Genomic DNA, 20,212 nt, shown 5'->3' on the forward strand with positions numbered 1-20,212 from the left:
GTCCATCAGGACTCCCCCATTACACTCAGACTCCCCCCTCAAGAAACTCTTAACGCCCCCCCCCATAACCCCTTCCAATCTCTGCCCTCCAAGGTCACGGGGACTCCCAATAGCCCCTCTTTAAGCTGCACCTGCCAGTTTCACTCTGGCAAGAGCAGGTCTCTATCAGGAGATTTGGCATCAAGGCTGCATGTCTGAGCACCGCCACCCTGCCCCCCACTTACGTGACTCAAGGTCAGGGCCCGCTCGTGCCTTGAGACAAGGCCCCTCCCCGGACCTGTTCCCACCCCCGGAATTATCACCCCTTGGGAGGCGGAAGGCCTGGGTCGTGCCTGGCACTGGCTCAGCACTAGCTCTGCTTGGGCTGAGGCAGTGACCTCCGAAGAGTCCCTTCCCCTCTCCCTGATGGCAGTTGTCACCTATTGAAACCCAATCCTGGGCCGGACACACAGTAGGCGCCCAGTAAGTGAATATCATTAAATCAACCAAAGAGGGTGAGGGAAGGGAAAGCAATTTTACAAACAGGGAAGGACTATCTATGTCCATGTTAGATTAGTTAAAGTGAGCATCCACGGTGTATCAGGCCCTGTGCTGACTGCTTTTACCTGTTTGATTTCATCCAATCCCCTCAACAGCCTTTGAGGTGGACGTGATTCAAGCCCATTTTACATAGGAGTAAAAGTGAGGCCCAGAGAGGGGTAGTACACCAAGTATGCTTGACTCCAAAGCTGTGCTCTCAGAGGTGCTCTGTGTCTTTAGCTATGAAATCACAGTTCTGTCAAGGTCTCCCGCCACCCAGTCCACTCCATGATCCTTGCTTTCCTGTGATGTTCACTTATCTCCACTTAACACTCAGACTTGGCGGAGGAGCGGCCCGGGAGAACTGCGCAGGCGCTTCTCCGAGCCCGGAGCCCCGCCCACAGGGCACAGTTGTGTGCGTGGAGAAACTCGCCGAGCCCCGCCTAATCGTCCATACGCAGGCGCAGGAGCGCGTGCCCTCCGCTTTCGGCTCTGATTGGCCGCCGCGGGTAAGGGCAGCGTCCAATGGGAGGCGTGAATAGTGAGGGGGTCCCACACGCCTGGAGCTGAGGGTCTGTGTCAAGAGCGGCGGGGCTGCAGGAGGCGAGAGAGACGGGTGAGGGCGCCGCGGGGCGGGCCGGGGAAGAGAGAGCTGGGCTTACGGAGAGGGCGGAGGGAGAACGAGGGGGACTCCGGGGGTCGAGGAGCTTTGGGGCCTGCGCTAGGGCGGGAGCGACGCGGCGTGGAAAGAGAGTGCTGCTTCCTCTGTGCCCTGGACCGTTGATAGAGCGCCTGAGGTGTGCCGGACGCTACGCTCGAGCTCGCCCGGCCCCCACCGTTTGCAGGGAACTCTCAGGTTGCGTAGTTGATAAGTCTGGTCAGAGAAGAGGGATGTGTCTCAGGAGAGTTGAACTTCCAGGGCCCTGGTGGGTTCTTTCCTGGAAGGACTTTTATTGGTCTACTGTATAACAAAAACCCATCCGTTCCCCCAATAATTCACAGTCCAGGATTGGGAAATGGGGAATGCAGACTAGGAAAGTCCAAATATCAGGTCCTTCGGGCCATCTTCTAGACATTTACTGGTTGCCTATTTTGCGTAAGCCTTGCGCCGGGCACTGGGCCTCGCTGGAGGGGAGTTCTCTGTGGGGAGTGGTGCTGTGAACGATGCAAAGCTGAACTGTCAGGCCCCTGGTTGACTGTTTCCAGGAAGGTCCGTTACTGAATGGCTTTTGTGTGCCAGGGCCTGAGCAACTCAAAAATTAGTGAGGGAGTTGGAAAGTTTAGCTCTTGGCCTTTCTGTGAATCATTTGCTTAAGGAGCATTTACTGGAAAGCAGCTGATAGCAGGGCCCTGTGCTGGGCCTTGTTCTTGTGGGAATTCACAGTCTAATAGGAGGGCTGGTCTGGTGGGAAAAGTGGAATGTGCACAAGGACAGTTAAACTCTCGGGGCCACACTTCCTGGAGGGAGCATAATTCATTCACCAGATCTTCTCAGTGCTTATTATGGTGACACCTCTGGGAGCTAGCTACACATGAGCAACTTTTGTGTGCAGAGCTGGAAGCCGAACTCCACCTGCCCTCTGGCACTAACAGATGAGTTGAAGAAGAGATGGAGGTGGTGGGGATTATATCTGGAGCATTACTGCTTAGGCCTGCATGGGCGGCAGTCATTTGCTGTAGGGACTCTGAGCCCCTGTTGTGTGAAGGGGCCTGCGTTAGGTTGAGCCCACACCTGTAGAGGGAGAGATGGGGCACGTAGAGGGAAGTTCAAAAGCTAAAATCCCTGTCCTTGGTCAGTGGCTTTGTTGGTGACAGCAGCCCCTACAATAAATCAGACCTGCCCTGCCGGCAGGCTCAGTCTGGTGAGAGGAGCACAGACTCTATCCCAAGTTCATGATATTTGCTGTGATGGAGGTGGCACGGTATACTGTAAGAACCCCAAGGAGGAGGGAGTGGCCACCACCCTGTGGATGTAGAGTTTGCTAGAAAAGAAGAGAGAACTTCGTTGGCAGAAGGAATAGCAGCATCAAAGACTTAGGGTTCAAAAACAACATTTCTGGAGAATTACAAGTAATGGTTCTATCTAAGCATTACAAAGTACCAGGGACTTTGTGGTCAGTACTACTTTTAGTCCATTTCACAGATGAGAATGCAGTCTCTGAGAGATGAAGTAAGTGGTGGAGCTCAGATTCAACCCAAGGGCAGTCTTGTCCAGAGCCTATGCTCTTAAACACCTTGCTACATCTTTCTGTGTACAAGTAGATAGAGGAAAGATGCTGCACAGAGAGGAAACTGCACAGGCCAAGGCCAAGAGACCCCAAAAGACACATTCTGTTCTTGGAAAGGGTGTGACCAGCCCTCTGGGTAAGGAGGGTGGCATCAGAGGCCAGACTGAGAAGGGCTGTCTCTCTTCTGCAGATACCTGGCTGCCATGGGGTGCAGTTCAGCTACAGGGTCACAGGCTCACTGAAGACTGAGATATAAGTATTGGATCCAGACTTGCTGATTGTTAGAGGCTGGTGAGTGATGGGATGGGCAAGGGAACTCCTGAGACATCCCCCCTCCCCTTGAGTTCCTGGTCTCACTAGGCACTCCCTTCTTTCTCCAGGTACTGCCTTTCGCACAATGGCAGAGGTGGTGGCTGAGGCAGCTGAAGTGGCTGAGATGCCAACACAGATGTCACCAGGGGCAATGGAGATGTCAACACCGACGTTAGGGGAGAAAATGGAGATGTTAACGGAGGTGACTGAGATGACACCTGGCGAGGCCCTTGCCTCATCCCTCTTCTTCCAGTTCATGTGCTCTGAATGTGGCAGCCTCTACAACACACTGGAAGAAGTCCTGTCACACCAGGAGCAGCATGTGCCCACTGTCACAGAGGAGGAGGCGCTGACCACCCAGGACACTGGCCTGGAGCCGGAGCTGGTGCCAGGCACTGAGGATGGGCCTTTCCAGTGCGGTGAGTGCAGCCAGCTCATCCTCTCCCCCAGCGAGCTCCTGGCCCACCAGGATGCCCACCTGCGGGAGTCTGCAAGCCAGATCCAGTACCAGTGTGGAGACTGCCAGGAGCTGTTTCCCTCGCCTGAGCTGTGGGTGGCTCATCGGAAGGCCCGGCACCTTTCTGCTGCTGCAGCAGCTAAACCTCCGGTGCCGCCTCCTCTGCCTCCCCTCCCCTCCCCACCTCCACCCCCTGCTCCACCCGAAGTCAAGATGGAGCCCTATGAGTGTCCTGAGTGCTCTGCCCTGTGTACCACCCCTGAGGAGTTCTTGGAGCACCAGGGCACTCACTTTGACTCCCTAGAGAAAGAAGAGCGCAATGGGCTAGAGGAGGAGGAGGAGGGTGAGGATGAAGAAGATGACGACGAAGAGACAGAGGACGAGGAAGAGGCAGCAGCAGAGGTTGGTGATGATGCTAAGGGAGCTGACAAGTCCACAGCCAGCGAGGCCCAGGGCTGTGGGGATTGTCCTCAACGCTGCACCTCAGCAGGGGCACGCCGGCGCCACCGGCGGGCGTCCCGTGGCCCAGCGTCAGTGGCTCACCCCTTCCACTGCAGCCAGTGCCAGCGCAGCTTCAGCTCGGCAAACCGGCTTCTGGCTCACGGGCGGGCCCATGTTGGTGGCACACACGAATGTACGACCTGCTCCAAGGTCTTCAAGAAAGCAGCCTCACTGGAGCAGCACCTGCGGCTGCACCGCGGCGAAGCCCGCTACCTCTGCGTGGACTGCGGCCGTGGCTTCAGCACAGAACTCACGTTGGTGGCCCACCGGCGGGCCCACACCGCCAACCCACTGCACCGCTGCCGCTGCGGCAAAACATTCAGCAACATGACCAAGTTCCTCTACCACCGGCGCACTCACGCCGGCAAGAGTGGGGCACCTCCCATGGCGGCGGCGGCGGCTGCCTCCCCGGCTCCTGCCGAGCCCACGCCCCCCGCGCTGCCCCCTGCCCCACCTGCCCAGCTGCCCTGCCCGCAGTGCACCAAGTCCTTTGCCTCCGCCTCCCGGCTCTCCCGGCACCGGCGTGCGGTCCATGGGCCCCCTGAGCGGCGACACCGCTGTGGTGTCTGCGGCAAGGGCTTCAAGAAGCTGGTCCATGTGCGCAACCATCTGCGGACGCACACGGGCGAGAGGCCCTTCCAGTGCCATTCCTGTGGCAAGACTTTTGCTTCTCTGGCCAACCTCAGCCGCCACCAGCTGACCCACACGGGTGTGCGTCCCTACCAGTGCCTGGACTGTGGCAAGCGCTTCACGCAGAGCTCTAACCTGCAGCAGCACCGGAGGCTGCACCTGCGGCCAGTCGCCTTTGCCCGTGCGCCCCGCCTCCCCATCACCGGTCTCTACAACAAGAGCCCCTACTACTGCGGGACCTGCGGCCGCTGGTTCCGTGCCATGGCGGGCCTGCGACTGCATCAGCGGGTCCACGCCCAAGCTCGGACGATGACACTGCAGCCTCCCAGATCACCCTCTCCTGCCCCGCCCCCCGAGCCTCAGCAGACTATCATGTGCACCGAGCTCGGGGAGACCATTGCCATCATCGAGACATCCCAGCCACTGGCACTTGTGGACACGCTGCAGCTGTGCCAGGCGGCACTGGGGGCCACTGAAGCGAGCGGGCTGTTACAATTGGACACGGCCTTTGTGTGACACAGCTGAAGAGCAACAATAAAAGAGTTTGGTTGCAGAATCAAGTGTGGGCACCTCTGGGGAGAAAGGGGGCCACGCCCTGGCAAGCCACTCTGGCGCCCACCGGGTGCCAGCATTCACCCACCCTGGCCTCTTACCCACTCACTCCTCAGAATGGCCCCACCAGGCGTCACCTTTCTCTGCCTGAGGGGACGCTGAAGCTCTGAGACACGATATGATGTGTCCCAGTCACCCCACTGCGTTGCAAAGCGGGGTTCTCCAAGGCTCTTTGCATCACCCTGGTGCCCAGCAACATCAGGTAACCTTTCCTGAGCCCCAACCATGTGCCAGCTCTGCTGGGCCCTGTCACATACCTCTTCACATCCTCTGCTTGTCCCCCCAGCCCTAGCCTTCTCTGGACTCTGGGCTCCCAGGACTTGGCTCTGCCTGGTGGAAGAAGGCACTTGACTTCTCTGGGCTTCCTTGGTCTCACTTTTTACAACGTGGAGGGCAATCTGTAGGTACCCCGGTATTCAGCTGCAGGTGGGTGATGTTGGAAACCCAGGAATGAGTCAGACGTGGGCTCTGCCCCAGGAGCCACGCAGTGTGGTAGGAGGAACACCCACAAATACAGATGGCCTTGCTCTCTGAATGTCTTGTTGATTTATTCAGCCTGGGTGTTCTAAGGCCTCCCTCCCGTGTGCTGGGGGCCAGAGACGAATCAGGCCTCTGCCCTGCCCAAGTGGGGGCAGATGGATCTCAGCCCCAGGACCCTCAGAGCTGCAGCGGGGATGTGCAGGGACAGTAGGATCCCAGAGCAGGGAACAAACCTCCATGGTAGATCAGGAGTCAGAGACTTCCTAAAGGAGTTAATCTTTGAAGAAAAAGTAGAAATCTGCTAGTGGAAGACGAAGAAAAAATTCCAGGCAGGCAGCACCGCAAGGAGGGTGAGTTCTTGCTATACTTGGAGGTCGTCCAGTTATTGACAGCTACAGTAACAGCAAACATTTGACTGCCCGGCCGTGGCAGGCACTGCAGTTAGCACTATACATGTATAATGATCTCAGCAGGCCTGTGAGGTGATCTCAGTATTATCCCAAGTGAGAAAACGGGGACAGAGACTCACCCAAGATCTCATAGCTGGGCAGAGGCATTGGCCAAGATTTGAATCCATGGGGTCCTTTTAGCCCATATCTGTAACTGATACAGCTGTGAACTGACTGTGACCTGAAACCACTGCAGGGGGCGGGGGCTCAGAGGAGGAGTCATGGTAACTGGAGGAAAAGTGAGCCATTGTCACAGAGCAATTGGGGTTTAAGGGGCCTCAAAAGATAAAACGTCTTGGCAACAGGAAGGAATCCCCAACCTTTTCAAAGGTTACCTGGGCTGACAATCCTTCCCTCTCCAAATGAAATTAGGTGATTTATGGCAGGTCCATCGGGAAGGCTTGTCTCAGGCCTCTGCAGACCAGGGTACTCAGACAGGTGCAGCAGGACGTGGCTGCAGCTGAGCTGTCTGGGAGGGAGGCTGGGCAGAGGAGGGGCGACAAGGCAGGGAAGGAGGGAAGCCTAGACCTGGGAAGGCCTTGAAAGCCAGGCTAAGAAGTTGGGGCAGTGTGGGGGATGGGATGGGGTGAGGGTCATAGGTGGGGTTAGGGCTCCCTGGCATCAGGGTCGGGCAGGAGAAACTGGAGATGGTCCAGGAAGTAGAGGATGGGGCCAGACCTGGGCAGAGGCCATGGGGGTGGGAGGAGGGTGTAGGACACCCTCAGTGACCTCATGGCCCACTGGGTGTGAGCAGCCGGAAGGGGTCCCCAGGAGCCCGAGGTTAGCCCCTTGTCCAGACCAGCCCTCCTTCTCTTACCCAGTCCACTTGCTCTCTGTGTTCATCCTACAAACAAGGTGACATCTGGATGGCGTTGAGCAGGGCGGGCCAGGGTTTGCTCTGGGCAGTATACAGATGCCCCTGGGGCTTGCCTACGCAGACAGCGGAGCCCAGATGCTACAGAACAGTCCCCGAACACCCTCTGGGATATGTTCAAAACTCTTCTCCCTTTTTCTTCACAAATGGAATCCAGTGGAGGACACGTCAGTTGCTCCTGTCCAGGCTCCCTTTTACTTCTAGGGCCTCCTGCCCTCGCCTACCATTGGCACCATGTGGAGGAGATGCCATTTTCCTCTGCCCATGGCCCCACCACCTGGCCCCAGCATGTTTTCAAAGCAAGAGAAAAAACCATACTCTCTGCGACACCCTTCCCAGGGTTGTCACTTCCCAGCATCCCTAAAGAGGTGGGCCAGGTGGGGCCTCGTTTAAGACGGAAATGAAGGCTTGGGGAATTGCTAGGGTTTGGGGACAGCTCCTCTGCCCCCATCCATGCCCACTAAGAGTCCATACCAAGGTTGTCTTGGCCTGAGTGACCCACCTCCCATCATCCTGTGTCCCCCTGAAGTGGCAGGTAGCTCAGGCTATAAGATAGGGAGCCCTTTGTCCAAACCTTGACTTTGCCACCTATACTCTGTGGCCTTGACCTATCTGATGGCCAGTTCTCTCACCAGTCACCTGGGAATGACAGTGCTTCCCTCCCTCAGTGGAAGCAGATGATTTGTGCTGCAGTGGATAAGCCAGAGCTAGCTCATCACATGTGCAGAGGAGGGCTGGAGCACAGGAAGCTTGGGCACCTGAGCCAGGGCCAGCCTGCGTTCATCCCACCCTGTTCCCCTGCCTGAGATGCAGCCCACTCCTGTCCCAGGAGAGCCCCCCAGGCACCTCCCTCACCTCTGTGAAAACAGGTGTCCAGACAGCAAGCAGGTTTTCATGCCAATAATTTATTGAACGGAGGTCTGTACACAGGCAAACCTTACTGTGGAAACTAAGACATCAGGGGCTCCCCCACTGCCCCTGCCCTCCAGGATGGGGAGAGGAGGGAGGAGGCCTTAGGGGCAGAGGACAGGACGGGGGGACACAGCTGTTGGAGGGGAAAGGGCCGGTTTGGACGGTGCGAATCGACATTTTCTTTAAGAAAAAAATTATAACAATCTATTTACACCCGGGGGCCAGGGAAGGGAAGAGGAGGAGAAGGGCTGGTCTGGTTCTATTTACAAGGGATACAGGAGGGGAGGGGGGTTGGAGGAGGTGGAGACCTGGGGGGAGGGGAGGGAGCTGAGGGGGTAGGAGGTCCTCATGCCGCCCCCCACCCCAAATCCCCGGTCCTTCCTTCTCTTCCCTCCCCACAACCAGTTAAAATCCTCTTAAAAAGCCCACCACAGGGGTGAGGCTGGTGAGGGAGGGACTGGAGGTGGGGATAGGGACTCATTTACCTCTGCCCTCTAGTCTAGGGGCCCGGTCAGGGCAGGAGCTTGACAGGCTATGGCCCCCCTTCCCAGCCCCACTGGGGGCTCCCAGATGGAAGGGTAGTTGGTGGCGCCCTCAGGAAGAGTTAGTGAGGGGAGCTGTGGCATCGGTCGACTGCCAGTCTGGGCCAGTCTGAGCCTCACTTAAAGCTGAGGGGGAAGGAAGGAGCAGACAGTTAGCCTTTGCCTTTTAGCCACCGCCCACCCCCCCCAAGAGTAGGAAGCTGGTGTGAGATGCTACATTAGAAATGGAAAGCTGTCACTTTAGGTCTAGGGTTGCAAACTCAAATGCCAAAGGGCCAGGTTGGTCATTGAGTGACTCACCAGAAAGCCAGGCCCCACAGAACAGGGGCAGCTGGAACTCAGCTCCAGCTGGTAATACTGCCCTGAGCAGAGGCAGGCCCAGTGCTGCCCAGTCTTATTTTCTTCCCCAAGAGAAACAGGAAATCTGGATTTGTACATAAAATGGCCCCTGTTTTTTACTGTGAGCAACAAATTTAACTTTTTGTTTGTTCAGGCTAAACTTATGTCTTTGGTTTTCCAGTTTGCATTTAAACACAAATACAGGCTATAATGCCTCACAAAGGTGGCCATTCACATGTAAAATACACTTTCTGTCAGAATGTCTACAATTTTGCAGGAAACGCAGTGGTTGTGAGAACAGAGAACAGACCCATCCCCACCCCTGGCAGAGAAATGCAGCTTTAATGCTCAGAAGATGGCCCCCAACTTACCTTGTGAGGATGGGGTAAGGGAGGCAGTGCCCGCCGGGGATCTCAAGTGAGGAGGGATGAGAATGGCGTTGAGAGATGGTTGGATGGTGAGTTCTAGAGACAGGAATGGACATGCCTAGTCAGGGGACAGGGCACCTGGAGACCCAGTCGGGGTTAGAAAGGGGCACCAAATAGGGACCCAGCTCTGGGCAAGGCCAGTTGCCTGGGACACACGTAGCCACTGAACACTTTAAATGAAAAACTGGCAAGAGCCTAACACAGGAGGATTGCAGAGTGCAGATGAAGTCGGTTTGGGTCTCCCGGAATCGGGGGTATTTCCTGAGCCCCAGGACTGCCTTGCAGCCCACCTCCCCACTCCTGTCTTCGACACCAAGCTCTTCACAATCTTTGGCTGCCCCTCCAACAACCCAGATCCCAGGCTGTGCCCTCACCGCCAGGACTGAAATTGAAGAGAGGGGGAAGCGGGCGGTTGTTGGGGAGCTGGGTTCCAGGACATCGCAGTTCATCAAAGAAGCTGTGGGCACAGGCTTCCAGCGGGGAGAGCCTTGAGGACGGTGTGTACTCCAGCAGGCTAGAGCAGAGCGCGATGGCCTCAGGTGGCGTTCGGGATTTGAACACCTTGGGGGGGTGGAGGGGGCAGAGGTGACAAGGGTGAGACGCCCTGGGCCCTGGTATACTCCTGCCCACCTCCCAGAAGCCCACTTTCCACATGAGGCAACTGAGGCCCGGCCTCTGAGGGGAGGTCAGTTTGTATCAGATGAGCAACCCGCTCAGGTCCCATGACTGTATGGGCCCTGCCGTGAGCATGTTTCCCCACCAGAAAAACAGGACTCTTGCATTTACTGTGGGTCCTCGACTTTCAGAGTATGGGACATTCCATAAACTTTGAAATGTGATGAAATTTACTGACCCACTACTGAGCCATGACTCTAGCCAGGTCCCCAGACCGGTTGGCCTCCAATGGGGACCTCAGCCATGCTGCCTGAGCCCCTAGCCCTGCCTCACCTTTGTCCAGGGGTGAGCTTTAATCTGGGGGAACTTGAACTCCGTGTAGTTGGGGTTCATCTCTCGAATCTGTTCCCGGGTTGGTGTTCCCAGCACCTGTAGGGAAAGGGAGGGGTCTGAGCCAAGGCCCTTAGTGCTTAGCCCAATCCCTGCCCACCCTGGCCCTGCCCTCACCTTGATGATCTCCACCAGCTGGTCTACCCCACTGTCCCCAGGGAAGATGGGCTGGCCCAGGAGGAGCTCGGCCAGTACGCAGCCAGCTGACCACACATCTGAAGAGGAATGGGGCAGGGTCAGAGCTACCATGCCCATCCCCTGGCATACATTTCTGTCCTTCATGGTCATCCTGAGAGATGCCCGGGAGCCCCATTTTCTCAGCTCAGAGAGGAAGTGCCTTGCTCAAGGTCACACACAGCTTAGGAACACAGGAGCCTGACTTTGAACCTCCAAGTCTACCTGACTGCACTGTACTCTCCAACCTAGATGTTTCCATTGCCTCTCTCCACTCTGTGACCCCAATAAGCCTTTTCTCTGCCTCTAGCTTCAGAGGACAGATGAACAGGCCAAGAACAGGTACCTGTGTTCTTTGGGCCTCAGGAAGGTAAAGCATTATGTGGGCTGCCTTACTCACTTCTGGCCTCTATCCTGCCCTTGGGAATAGCTATAGGCCGGTAGTCACCCCTCCCTGGTCTGAACCTTGACCGCCACAGCACAAGTTCACATCTAGGGACCATGAAGTTTCCTCACACTGCTGATGACTTCTCTTCCAAACATTTTCACACCCTCTCCTAATGCCTGGAAGTTGGCGCTGTCATCCCCAGCAACAGGGAAGGACATGGAGGCCCTGTGAGCAGGTCACACCCTCATGATGGCAAAGCCTTACCTCCCGATTCCCCCAAGGTCACCGTCAGCCCCTCCCCCTGCCTGAGAAGAGAGGACTGACTGGGAGGTTCCAGAGCTGGTATGGACTCTGGAGTCAGGTCAGCTTTCAAAGCCCGGCCCTGCCCAGTCCCAGCAGTGTGACTGCGGGCAGGTGGCCTCACCACTCTAAGCTTCAGACTGCTCAACTGTAAAATGGATGTATGACAGCATCACCTTCCTGAATTTGAGGACTGGCTAAAAGAACAGATGTTAAGCTTTTATCACCGAGCCTGGCAGACACACAGAAAGAACTCAAAACCTGCCATGACTGCTATTCCCACCCCCACCCTCCCTCAAATCTGACCGATGGACGAGGTGTAATCAGTGGCTCCGAAGATCAGCTCTGGGGCCCGGTAGTAGCGAGAACAGATGTAGGAGACGTTGGGCTCTCCTCGGACCAGCTGCTTTGCACTGTGGGAAGATATGCGTAGGCGGGAGTCAACACAAGCCAAGGGCCGGGATCCCTCCTCGCCCCTTCAGCCACCCAGCATACCCCGGGTCAGGCCCACCTGCCAAAATCGCAGAGCTTGAGGACAGCAGTGTCAGGGTCCACCAGCAGGTTCTGGGGCTTGATGTCGCGGTGACACACACCCTGGGAGTGGATGTAGGCCAAGCTCCGGAAGAGCTGGTACATGTACACCTGGGGCAGGCAGGGGACAGCAGAACTCCAGCCCAGCTCTCCCCGCAGAGCACACCCCTGCTCCACCATCTTGGCCTGAAGAGCCCTTCCACCCACTCTCCCTGACTTGAAAACAGTTTGCTGCCCCTTGGTTCTCAAACTTTAGCGAGCACCAGAATCACTTGGCGGCCTTGTTAAAACAGGGACTGCGGACTGCTGGGCCCCACTCTCAGAGTTTCTGATTCAGTCGTTCAGGATGAGGCATTTGCAACAAGCCCCTAGTGCTGGTGCTGGTCCATACTTTGGAAACCATTGCTTCAAGCACACACTTCAGCAGAAGCCTGATGAGTAAGACAGATACATCAGGAAGGCCTTCTTTTAAAGCAGGCCGGGGAGCCTCACCAAATCCACCGGCTATAGGAAAGGCTCAGCCTCCTCTGCCCACCAGTCACAACCACCCACGAGCCAGCCCCTCTCCAGCTGGATTTTCCTGCCACCCTCTTCCCTACTGACGAGGATGTAAGTGCCAAAAGAGCAGGGATCTTTGTGGTTCCATCACTGCTGCATCCCCCAGGGCCTAGACCAGTGCCTGGCACATAATATCTGCTCAGGGATGCTTCTTGGGCCCCCTCCTCCTCTGTTCCCAGTGCCCTCGGCCAGAGATGCCACTTTCTTGCCCTGTGCCTGCTCCTCCCAGAAGACTTCCTTGATCCTTCTCACTCCCAAAGCAAGCAGGGCCTCTGTTTCCAGAATCCCCTGTGCTCCTTCCAGTACGGCAGTTGCTAGTAGTTTTATAGTTCTCTGTGATGACACCTGTCTACCCTGTTAAACTGAGAGCTCTGCAGGAGCAAGGCCTGGGTCTCAGTCAACTGGGCCTCTAGAACTGCTCAGTGCTGGCCCCGGAACACAGGCAGCCACAGGACACATTCAACAAACCACACCACTGCCTCCCAGGAAGCGAAGTCCCACAGCTCCCACCACTGGTAGAGCCCCAGGGCTCACCTAGGCCTGGGGTACTTAAAGCCAGCGGGAGGAAAAATGGGGCCCCATGCAACCTCCAACAAACTCGCACCCAACCTCCGCCTTCCAATGCAGCTGGCTGCTCCAGCCTTGTTCTCTACAGACAGCATCCCTAGCCCATACACTCATCCATTCGTTCAAACACCTCCTTACGGATAGTATCATACAGGGCACAGCACCCAGCACTGGGGAATAAGCCTGCACAGGTGATGAATTAAGACTCATGCGTTCCTGGCTCTGTGGGCACTAACTTTTCCGCGACCCTGCCTCCTTCCCATCACCCCTCTGCCAAGGCTCCAAAGGCCAAGACTCTGAGCTCATCGTCTCCCCTCTGCATTCTAGTTCCCCACCTCGATTCTGAGCTAACTCCACCAACACTAACTGGTACCAACGGGCTCCCAGTATGGACCCAAGCAGCCTCCCCAGCCTGGTCAGCTGCCTCCCTGATTGAGTCAGGCCTTGGGTGGGGCTGCCCTGCCTTTGGCGCGCTCCATCTCTGGGGGTATAGGGACAAGGGCAGGGAACGTGAGGCCTCCAGAGACCAACGTAAACTTGGAGATGAGGGAACCCACAGAGGCAGGAGTGTCTGTCTGGAGCTCCTGGCTTTGTGGGCCTGGGCCCCAGCAGCCTGCCTGCCTGCCTACCTTGACATAGATGATAGGGATGGTCAACTTGGCCTTGGTAAAATGGCGGGCCACCCGGTACACCGTCTCGGGCACATATTCCAGCACCAGATTTAGATAAAGCTCGTCTTTCTGCAGAGAGCAAAGAAGAGGTGTGGGGCATTGTGAGAAAAGAGCAAGGAACGGGGGAAGGGAAGGTTTGTGGGGAATAACGGGGGAAGAGGCCAGCAGTCATGAGGAAGGCAGGCAGGCAAACGGGTGGAGTCAAAGTGGAGGACTCCTCCACACACTGAGGTCTCACCTTCTCCCCACTGGAGTAGAAAAAGTATCTCAGCCTCACGATATTGCAGTGGTCCAGCTTACGCATAATCTGCAGCTCTCGGTTCTTGGGGGCAAAGGAAGGCAGCCTCAGAAAACCACCAGCTCTCCCTGCCTCCCCTCCCTAGCACCCCTCACCACAGCTCTACTCCCCGACTCCTGCCAACAGAGCCAAGCAGCTGCTCCCTGTGTCCCAGCTCCAAGGCCCCATGGCGCAGCCCCTAATTCCTCACCCCCACCCCACTCCCCTCACACACAAGCTGTGGGCTAAACTCAGACCACTTCTATGTGCTTTCTGCAGCCTACTTTTTAAAGATGCTTGATTTTTTGCTGAGATTTACCAATCAAATGACTTCATATATCATCTAAATTTTCCAGCTTCTCTTTAAAACTCAGACGATGTGGCCACATGAGGCCCACCTCCCTGCCTGGCGCAAGCAACAACAGACAGCAAGTGGCCATCCAGTTCACCCTGGTCCCCACTCCTCCCCACTGCTTTCACTAGAGGCATCTGAGCCCTTGGACCCCGGCTTGGTTCCAGAGTCCCAGACTCCAAGCTTCCAATCCTCATCTTCCCAGTGGGGATCCAGCCTCAACCTCTTCCCAGGAGACCCAGTCTCAGCATTCTTCTCTATTCTCTGTTCCCCTCAGGGCCTCAGAGCTCCCTATCCTCAGATCCCTCTCACTTCTGGGACTCAACTATAATCAAATTCTGAGCAGCACCCTGGAGCTCCCCTGAGAGTCCTCACTGCCCGGGACCTAGGCTCTGACCTGGTTCCCTTCAGCCTAGGCTCAGTTCTCCTACATCCAGAGTAGCCTAGGATCCAAGGGGCCTCTAGCTCACAGGGCACCTCTGTATGAATGAAGAAAGGGTACTCCTTCCTCAGACAGGACAGAGCCCCAAACCAAGGCATGTGCAGCACAGGCAGGACGTCTCCCTGCACCTGTCAAACCCTTAGGGCAGAGCTTGACCTTCGCAAACATACTCATTAGCCCCACCAGCTTCCTTTCTCCTCTGGACAGGGGTGTAACTTAGTGGTTAAGGTGAAGGGCTTGGGAATCAGATTCTAGTCTTGACCTTGGGCAATTCTCTCATCTGAGTCTCAGTTTCCAGTTTCTGCTTACTTAGAATGGGAATAACAACAGTACCTACCCTCAGAGAATCTTTCCATAAGTTAAACTCACCTATAAAGCACTTACAGCAAAAGCCCAATAAAGTCAGCTCTGGACTCTCCTGGAATCCACATTCCCATCTTCCACACAACTCACTCCCTTCTCCTCTGGCCCATGCTCAGGCCCCCCGTGGAAGCCCAAGTCCAGCACTCTTGCTGGAGTTCTCTCACCACTCATGTGCAATCAAACCTCCTTGTCCCCGTTCCCCCCAAGCTACCTTGAACCTCTTGTCCTGGAGAACCTTCTTGATGGCCACCAATTCCCTCGTGTCTGCCAGCCGTGCCTGGTACACGACCCCAAATGAGCCACTGCCAATCACTTTGATGTCTGTGTAAGCCACCTCCTGGGAGCGCTCTGGGCCTTGGCCTAGAGTGGCTACCACTGTGGTCACCTTCCCACTGTCACCTGGGGAGCAAAGGGAACACAAGATCTACTGACCTTTCCCCTCTGGCCACCACCCCACCGTGGGGCTGTGAGAGGGAGGGGAGTCACTACAGGAAGCTCATTGGGGGGGTTCTTTGTCCCTTCCCCAATCTTCAAAGATGGCTACTGGATGCCTCCCAGTGCCCTTTCCCCTCTACCCTTCATGGAACCCCAAATCCTGACTCCTCCCATAGGGGAGGATACTGACACATAAAACCTCTTGCTGTTCAAGGGTTGGTGACCCCTAATTTCCACTTCTAGTAAGCAGCAAATGAATGGTCCCTCCTGATCTGAGGAGGCACCAGCACTGCCAGATGTTGAATCCATCCACTAAGAGCGAACGGCCTTGTGGCCAATCCTCACTGGGGCAAAGCCTGACCTAACCTCTTCTGCTTGAGAGCGGTAACCCTGAGGTAACGCTACTTTAGGAAGCACTAACCTTTCTCACAGTTCAGGGTATAGTGATCTCTTAAGTCCTCCCTAAGTGGTACTGGTAACTTCACCACTGGTTTCTGGTGACAGAAATGAATGACTCCTCCAGTAAGTGCTAGTACCCTAATTCTCACGTTAGGGGGACAATTAGCTCTTACCCAAATACTTTGGGGCTAGAAAAAAGCACTGACCTGACCTCATCTGTGAGGTCCAGAGCCCCAGACCCCATCCTGTGTGTAACTGGTCCCTAATGAACAAGCACTTAATAGTGAGAATGGTGAACCTGATCTCTATCACCAGGGGGCTATCCCAGCCTCAGTGCTTTCAAGAAAAGCTATAATTCCCAACTCCATTCTGTAAATGGCAACAAAATTTGGCGGCATTCTTGGGGGACAGTGATCCCTCTTCTTTGGGTAACTGATGAAAGGTTCCCCAAAGAAAAGGGGTCAATGATGAATCAAATCCATTCTGAGGGGCCAGTGACACCATCTTTTGGAGGGAGATGATCCTACATAGCTATTTTTCCAGAGCCAGTGACATCATTTCTCAGAATAATGAAATAGGTATAACTTCACATCCCTATTCTATGGGGTGGAACTGGGACCCTCCCCTGCCCTCATTCCATTTCTGTGAAAGGAGACCCACTGACTCATCTTTTTTGAATAACACTATGGACTTGGTCTGAAAAGTATGCTGACTTCCAATCTATTCTCAAGAAGCAGCAATCATTAGTTTCTACCATTGGGGGTACAATTCTACATATTACGGACAGATAATGATAGTAGACGTCGTCTTTTAAAACAGAAGATGACTATATACCAGGTTTGGAAAGCCCTGGCCCTGTTCTTTGGGGACACAGCAAACCCAAATCGCTGTTTCTAAGTGATATTCACTCCAAATCCCCATGCTCTGAAGGGGAGCACATTCAGATCGCTCCTTCTGGATGGTGATGATATTATTCTTCTTCTCTTAGGAAACAATAACCCTTGAGCCCCATTTGCAAGCGACAATAACCCCTGATCCCGTTCTCGAATGATTGGCAACATCGGATCCCTGTTTTTAAGGCTCACGGACCCAAGACTTCGGTACTGGAAGAACAGGAACCTGTGACCCCTGTCTCTTAGAGGATTACTAAATCTAATTCTAAACTCCAAGTGATGGTAACCCCCCCAAATCCCTTTCTTTGGGATGGGGGAGAGCTCAGATCCCAGTTTGGGGAGGCACAGTGACCTCGAGCTCCTCTCTAAGCATAAAGAAAAACCTGATCGACGTCTAAGTGACTTCAGGGATCCGATCTCCACCCGCCACGGGCGACGCTAGTACTCACGGCCCAGCTTCACTCCGGGCGGCGGGAAGCTGGTGCCCGCGCCGGGGCCGCCGCTGCCTCCTCCGCCGCTGCCGCTGGGACCACCCCCGGAGCTCGAGGCCCCCACGCCCCCGCCCATGGCTCCGACTGACGTCTTCCCGCCGCCGCTGCCGCCTGGGCCAGAGGCCGAACCCCCGGGGCCGCCACCGCCGCCGCCGCCGCCGCCGCCTGGCTCCGCGAATGAGCTGGTCCGCGCCCGGCCCGAGCCCCCAGGGCCGCCCCCCGAAGGCGCGCCACCGCTCATGGCGCCGAGCGCAGGCCCAGGCCGCGGGGCTCGGGCTGCCCGGGTTGCCCCCGCCGCTGCCGCTGCTGCCGCCTCCCCCGGGATCCGGCCTCTTCCAGGCCGCGCCGCTCGGGCTCCGGCTCCGGCTCCGGCCCAGCGCCCGCCGCGCGGCACGCCGGGAGATGCAGTCCGCCGGCTCTGCGCGCCGCCGTCGCCGCTGTCGGCCCTCACAGAGAGCCGCGCGGCACGCCGGGAAATGGAGTCCGCAAAGACCTCAGAGTGGACCGCGGGGTTGATAGGTCGTTCTGCACCTCGGGAAACACAGTCCTGGTCAGTAAGTTGGCCGACTGTGCCCACAGCAGACCCTGAAGCACTTTCGGAAGTAGGATCAGAGTCGCACACTCACTCCATTGCGGCAACCGCGCGTCCCTAGGTGTGGCTCAGAAATGTAGTACTCCATCAATGAGCTGTGTAGACGTGATGCAATCCGGGAAACGGAGTCCAGTCGCTCACTTAGTATATTGGCTGTATGCCGACCAGCGCCAGGTGCCCTCTGGGAAATTGAGTCGGAGGCCGCGGACCCGCCGCAATCGGGCCGTGAGGCAAGCCGGGAAATGGAGTCATCGCCACGCCCTCACCGCATTGCAGGTGTGAAGCTACTCCCAAAGCACGCCGGGAAATGGAGTCCCATGTGATTCCCTAAGCCCCAAGTGGATACTGCAGTTCCGGAGATAGGCTAGGAAATGGAATAGCATTCCTCCTCCCTCTTTCGCTAGGCCGCAGTCCCCGCTGGAAAATGTAGTCAACACCGAGGCTTCAGAGCAGTTGCTACAGCGAGCCTTTGTGTCTTCTGGGAAATGGAGTTCAAGGCAGCCTTCCCACTGACTGAAGGGGAGGGATCTACCATGATCCTGAAGCATGCTGGGGAATAGTCCAGACCGGATCCCGACCCTTTGTGAGACGAGACTGCAGAGGCTTGCCGGGAAGTGTAGTCTAATAGGTACCTTCGGGAGAGCGTGAGCGAAAGGTGAAAGACAGCAGTCGCCCAGGGGAGACTGAAGAAAGTTTCAACGCCTCCTGCCCCGCCGCCAGGTCCCAAGAAACAGCCGAAGTCTATCAGAGGCTGCTGGAAAATGGAGTGCAAACACTCCAAGTTCCAAGTTTCCACAAATCCGGAAGGAAAACCCTCCCCGCAAACGATTTAGGAAACAAAGTTTCCGGTGGTTTCTCAGGACAATACAGTCTTCGGATACTGTCTAGCTTTTTCTAGCAATGTAGGTTGCACCAGCAGGCTGAGCCGAAGTTTGAAAGAAATGAAAATATAATTTTTCTTGAACCCCCATTAAGCTTATTGCATCCTCACGCTTCCTAAATCACAGGATCCTGAAAGGCCCAAAAGAAGGAAGCCGGCTGCTAGGAGTAGCCTTGGGTTTTGTGCACGCATTATATCGCCCCACTTATCGATTCATACCCGGAAGGACAGTAGCCCCAAAGCGCGCTGGGAAAGAGAGTTCGTGTGTGTGTGTGTGTGTGAGAGAGAGAGAGAGAGAGAGAGAGAGAGAGAGAGAGAGAGAGAGAGAGAGAGAGAGAGAGAGTGTGTGTGTGTGTGTGTGTGTGTGTGTGTGTGTGTGTGTGTGTGTGTGTGTGTGTGTGTGTGTGTGTGTGTGTGTCCCGGAAGTACTTGGAACTAGAATGAAATCACCCTCCGCCCCTCCTGCCTTGTGGAATGATGGGAAATGGAGTCTCTAGACTTCACTTTAATCAGATCCTGTGATCACACTAATTGTCCTCTCCTTTCTGAAGCCTGAAGAAAGTCTCGTCCACTCGGTCTGTAGCTGACCGCAATTCCCAGCGGACACAGACCACTGGGGTAGGACAGACGGTAGCGCTAAAGCCTTTTCAAACTGCATTAACCAGAAGGCAAAGCGCAGTCACACTTCCGCTCTCTTCTCAATGAATGAGGCTGCATCACGCACAGCCCAGAGCGGGCGCTTCTGGGAATTGTAGTAGTTTCTCAGTCAAACAGTGTCTGCTGCCCTCTGGCGGCGGCTCGGAGTCCACAAGCAAAAATCCGAGTCAAGCTCCAAAACCTGGGGAATGCTAAACTGGACCAAGAAGGTCTGCAAGGGCAGAAGAGCAGGGCGGAATAGCAGCGGTTACTTAAGGGCCAGAACCCGTGGGACATGCGCAGTGGGCCGCGCGTGGGCAACCGCCAGAGGGGATTGGGGTCCGTCGGAGTCAGAGGGCGTCAGTCTGAGGGAATCTTACCCGAATGTCTGTACGAGCTGAGAACGTTTGCTGAGGGGTGCTAGAGCGGGTTGTAAGTGGTTATGAGGGGCCTATGGGTGTCTGGAAGTGCTCAGGGGAGTCTTTGAAGAGGTGAACTGGTCTTCCTGGAGACCAGTGAAGTCAGAGAGGACTTGGGGTGTCTGTAAAAGGTCTGTGGGAAACTGAGAAACTACTGGTGACTGAGGGGATCTCTGAGGGATGGTTGAGAAGCATAAGGAAGGACCTTTGGGGGACTGTGGGAGTACTGAGATTATCGGTAAGAAGAGGGTCTCTCATGGGATGAATTAATTGATGAAGTGTCTTGAGATCTATAAAGGGCTTTATACTTGGTTATCAGAGATCCCGGAGGATGTAGAAGGGAGCAGGGGTATGGTCTTGCAGAAACCGTGAATAAATTTAGGTGGGTCATTAAAGATTAGAGCAGCCGCTGGAATTTTCAAGACCGGATGCCACCTGTGACATCCCACGCAGCCAGAATTGGGGGCAAGAAGTCTGCTGGGGCTGTGGAATAACCTGGAGAGCAGTTCTGAAGCTGAGTGCTTTTAAATCCACGATAGACCCGGTTTAGAGGTGC

At 55.7% G+C, this 20,212-nt stretch overlaps 2 protein-coding genes across 4 annotated transcripts; one reads left to right on the forward strand and one right to left on the reverse strand.

The window, feature by feature from the left end:
• Positions 1-1,027: 1,027 nt before the first annotated feature.
• Positions 1,028-5,806, forward strand: ZNF526 (zinc finger protein 526). Of its 2 annotated transcripts, none has more exons than XM_067720789.1 (3): positions 1,028-1,135; positions 2,938-3,038; positions 3,128-5,806. In XM_067720789.1, exon 3 carries the CDS (start codon positions 3,145-3,147, stop codon positions 5,161-5,163), a length of 2,019 nt encoding a protein of 672 aa, XP_067576890.1. In that variant the 5' UTR covers positions 1,028-1,135; positions 2,938-3,038; positions 3,128-3,144; the 3' UTR covers positions 5,164-5,806. The 2 variants fall into 2 exon arrangements, with proteins under 2 accessions (XP_067576890.1, XP_067576891.1); XM_067720790.1 differs by lacking the exon at positions 1,028-1,135 and adding an exon at positions 1,176-1,375.
• Positions 5,807-7,947: 2,141 nt separating this feature from the next.
• On the reverse strand, positions 7,948-18,519 carry GSK3A (glycogen synthase kinase 3 alpha). Of its 2 annotated transcripts, XM_067720791.1 has the most exons (12): positions 17,088-18,519; positions 15,123-15,310; positions 13,716-13,799; positions 13,436-13,546; positions 11,662-11,792; positions 11,457-11,563; positions 10,406-10,503; positions 10,232-10,327; positions 9,658-9,844; positions 9,227-9,319; positions 8,817-8,940; positions 7,948-8,642 (listed from the first exon to the last, which is right to left on the reverse strand). In XM_067720791.1, exons 1-11 carry the CDS (start codon positions 17,368-17,370, stop codon positions 8,855-8,857), a joined length of 1,464 nt encoding a protein of 487 aa, XP_067576892.1. In that variant the 5' UTR covers positions 17,371-18,519; the 3' UTR covers positions 7,948-8,642; positions 8,817-8,854. The 2 variants fall into 2 exon arrangements, with proteins under 2 accessions (XP_067576892.1, XP_067576893.1); XM_067720792.1 differs by lacking the exon at positions 8,817-8,940 and having other exon boundaries at positions 17,088-17,512.
• Positions 18,520-20,212: the final 1,693 nt, after the last annotated feature.

The sequence above is a fragment of the Pseudorca crassidens genome, chromosome 20, assembly GCF_039906515.1.
Source record: "Pseudorca crassidens isolate mPseCra1 chromosome 20, mPseCra1.hap1, whole genome shotgun sequence".
In the NCBI taxonomy this organism is placed as follows: domain Eukaryota; kingdom Metazoa; phylum Chordata; class Mammalia; order Artiodactyla; family Delphinidae; genus Pseudorca; species Pseudorca crassidens.

Excerpts from the sequence above, each read along its gene's own strand:
- ZNF526 (XM_067720789.1), top strand. The coding sequence starts at position 3,145 with ATGGCAGAGGTGGTGGCTGAGGCAGCTGAAGTGGCTGAGATGCCAACA.
- GSK3A (XM_067720791.1), bottom strand. The coding sequence starts at position 17,370 with ATGAGCGGTGGCGCGCCTTCGGGGGGCGGCCCTGGGGGCTCGGGCCGG. Across the intron at positions 10,504-11,456 it reads TGATTACACCTCGTCCATCG|ATGTGTGGTCAGCTGGCTGC; the intron begins GTCAGATTTGAG and ends ATTCCTCTTCAG. Across the intron at positions 8,941-9,226 it reads CCTTACCCCATCCTCACAAG|ATTTCCTGTTTCTCTTGGGG; the intron begins GTAAGTTGGGGG and ends GTACAAATCCAG.